Source organism: Pistacia vera, unplaced genomic scaffold (genome assembly GCF_008641045.1).
Source record: "Pistacia vera cultivar Batoury unplaced genomic scaffold, PisVer_v2 Contig835, whole genome shotgun sequence".
NCBI lineage: Eukaryota > Viridiplantae > Streptophyta > Magnoliopsida > Sapindales > Anacardiaceae > Pistacia > Pistacia vera.
The window spans coordinates 18,647-22,248 of NW_022196707.1; the positions used below are offsets into that span (position 1 = coordinate 18,647).

At 38.0% G+C, this 3,602-nt stretch overlaps 1 protein-coding gene across 1 annotated transcript; it reads left to right on the forward strand.

Annotated features, from left to right (window-relative positions):
- The first annotated feature begins 1,218 nt into the window (after positions 1-1,218).
- LOC116118064 (L-type lectin-domain containing receptor kinase VII.1-like) lies at positions 1,219-3,339 on the forward strand. The gene has a single exon (XM_031404046.1). The coding sequence runs from the start codon at positions 1,243-1,245 to the stop codon at positions 3,307-3,309; it is 2,067 nt and encodes a 688-aa protein (XP_031259906.1). The 5' UTR covers positions 1,219-1,242; the 3' UTR covers positions 3,310-3,339.
- Positions 3,340-3,602: the final 263 nt, after the last annotated feature.

Below are 3,602 nucleotides of genomic sequence, written 5' to 3' on the forward strand. Positions count from 1 at the left end.
CTGGAAACTGCGTCCCCTAATTTAAGGGCTTCAGACTTCAAAGCTATTATAACAGTTTTGGTAAAAGACTGTTTCCTGAATCCCTGGTTTATGTAGGTTCTATTAGTTATCAATAAAATTAGTACTAGTCAAAGTTGGATTAGAAAAATCAACGTAGAAAAGCTGCAAGTGGCGTTACATGCACTGTCCCTTTCAAAACGAAGAGGGAAGAATAAAAAATTGGTCCCGGCTTGGTAATGCTCGCAGAATTATGTTATAAATATTATCCCTAAAAAGTCATGCTTATCAGTTCAATAAATGCTTTTTTTTGTATTAGTTGTCAAACCTATATCTATTCAAAGATATTCATATCAACCATATCTCATTTCAAGAAATGAATGGACAAGAGCCTTTCATGTGTCAAGGCAACTTGCAACACACTCATTATACTAACCTCAACGGTGTATAAATTGATACTTTTCTTCCCGAAAAGGGAGGCGGGGCATATGAGAGCTAAGCATAGATTTGAGTTCAATTCTTTCTCTCTGTAAACACTGTATTTTTTCATCTTTGTATGCCTTACGAGCAATATTATAGAAATAGTCAGAGATCAATAAAATAACAGTGGATGTAGGAGTCACTTGTTTAAGCATCCGAACCACTATAAAAACCTCTCTTGTTAGCCTGTTATTTATGTTTTCTGCAACATACATAATCTCAGCTCCATATTCAAACTCATGAATCCATCATGTGTAATTTCTAAGACCCTCTTAACACTTTGCACATACGAGTCGTTGGCGTCCAAAATCAAGCGTTAACAATAATCAATACGTTTTTCAGCTGTTCCGCACCATTCCCACTACAAAACATGGCTTTTTTTTTTTTTTTTTTGTAGTAGATGTTCAAAGATTTCATGGTTGATGTAGTTTCCTACAAGTAAAATTTTAGGAAGATGACAGAACCTGTGGGCTTGATGCTTGAATGAGCTCAACCACTTTGCCTCATGAACTTATGAGTCAGCAACTACCTATAAATTATAAAAAATGCCAATTATTGTAGTTTTTTGAACCATCCAAGGGCAAAATCATAACCCCAGTATCCATCCAAAAAATGTTGACTAGTAATTTTCAAAAACTCTTTCTTCAGCTAACTTGACCTCTCTCTCCAACCATCCTTGTTCCCACATCTGTTTCATTGCATTTTTCTCACATCTTATCCACCTAAAATTTCCCATGACAGAAAAGCTTTAGCTTCATTGCTGCAATGGTGAACAACCTGAAGCTTCTCCTGTTTAGTGTATTGTCTTTTCTCCTATGTTTTCAACCCATTTATGCAATTGATTTTGTCTTCAATGGTTTCAATTCCTCTAACTTGTTACTATATGGCAGTGCCACCCTTGAATCTCGTATTCTTACTCTTACCAATGAAACATCTTTCACAATTGGTCGGGCTCTTTATCCATCAAAAATCCCAACAAAGAAGCCAAACTCTTCTTATGTATACCCATTTTCAACTTCTTTTATCTTCGCCATGGCTCCTTACAAGAATAATCTCGCGGGCCACGGCCTGGTTTTGCTTTTTGTACCATTTACTGGTATTGAAGGCGCCACGGCATCTCAAAATCTCGGCCTTTTCAACCGCACAAACGATCGTGATCCCAATAACCATGTTTTTGGAATCGAGTTCGATGTTTTTAAGAACGAAGAGTTCAATGATATTGACGACAACCATGTTGGAATTGATGTAAATTCTCTTTATTCTATGACTGCACAACCAGCGGGATATTGGCCTGACAATTCAAATGATGATGCCGAGTCATTCAAGAAACTGAAGTTAAACAATGGTAAAAATTATCAGGTTTGGATTGACTATGCAGATTCTTTGATTAATGTAACTATGGCAGTGGCAGGCACGGAGAGGCCTAAAAGGCCTTTATTGAATGTTTCTCTCAACTTGTCTGATGTTTTTGAGGATCAAATGTATGTTGGGTTCACGGCATCGACAGGACAATTAGTTGAAAGTCACAAGATTTTGGCTTGGAGTTTCAGTAATACAAATTTTTCGTTGAGTGAAAAGTTGATCACTAATGGTTTGCCATCTTTTGTTCTTCCAAGGACTCCATTTTTTAAATCAAAGTGGTTTATTGCAGGAGCAACAGTTGGCAGTTTCTTCGTTGTTGTTTCTTGTGTTCTGTTTTCTCTGTTTTTGATAAAGAGAAGACGAAGGATAGCAAGGGAGAGAGCGGAAATGGAAGATTGGGAATTGGAGTATTGGCCTCACAGAGTTACTTATCAAGAAATTGAAGCAGCAACAAAGGGATTTTCTGAGGAAAATGTGATTGGTATTGGAGGAAATGGAAAGGTCTATAAAGGAGTTTTGGCAGGAGGAGCTGAGATTGCAGTGAAGTGCATTTCACATGAAAATGAAGGAATGAGAGCATTTCTGGCAGAAATTGCAACCCTTGGAAGACTTAAACACAGGAATTTGGTGGCATTGAGAGGTTGGTGTAAGAGAGAAAAAGGGAGCTTCATGTTGATGTATGATTACATGGAAAATGGAAGTTTAGACAAGAGAATTTTTGAATGTGATGAGAGTAAAATGTTGAGTTGTGAAGAGAGAATAAGGATTCTGAAAGATGTGGCTTCTGGGGTATCATACCTGCATGAGGGATGGGAAAAAAAAGTGCTACATAGGGACATTAAGGCCAGCAATGTGTTACTTGATAAGGATATGAATGGAAGGCTAGGTGATTTTGGTTTAGCCCGGATGCACAGCCACGGTCAAGTGGCTAGCACGACTCGTGTGGTTGGCACCGTAGGCTACTTGGCGCCGGAAGTGATCACCACTGGACGAGCTTCAGCGCAAACTGATGTGTTTGGATTTGGGATCTTGGTTTTAGAGGTCATGTGTGGGAGGAGACCTATAGAGGCAGGGAAGCCGAATTTGGTGGAAATGGTATCACAAATGATGGTGGAAGGAAAATTACTAGATGCATTAGACGAGCGATTGAGGATGAAAGGAGGGTTCAATGAGGAGGAAGTAGAGAGGGTAATGCAGTTAGGAATGTTGTGTGCTTTTCCAGATCCTAGTGCAAGACCAACCATGAGACAAGTGGTGAAAGTGTTAGAAGGAAGGACTGAGGCTTTTGAGTGTGAAACGGAGGACATGGATGCATATTTGTTGCAGAAGTCCAAGGATATGTGGTCCAATTATTCTCAAAGTTTCAGTAGCTCTAGCTTTGCAATACATCCAACATTCAAAGATATCAAACAGTCCCTTTCTTCTTCCATGTCAATATCTTGGTCTGATACAACAATGGTGGGGAGATGAATCATAAATCTAAATCAAATTGTATTAATGAGGACAGGAATACTTGAAAGATTTTGTTTCTATTTTTTAACATTTAGGCTTGTTACTGTACATAAGTGTTGTAATAATTGAAGGACTAGTTCAGATTATAGATCATACATAAATTATTTCTCCTATGTAATTTCTCTTTTTCTTTATGGATTGAATCTCTTTCTGAGCTGGCTATGGTTCATCTTTCTAATTATCTAGCTTTAACCATTGATGATTTCCTCATCTGGATTTGTCCAATGTATTTATGTACTTTTCTATGACCA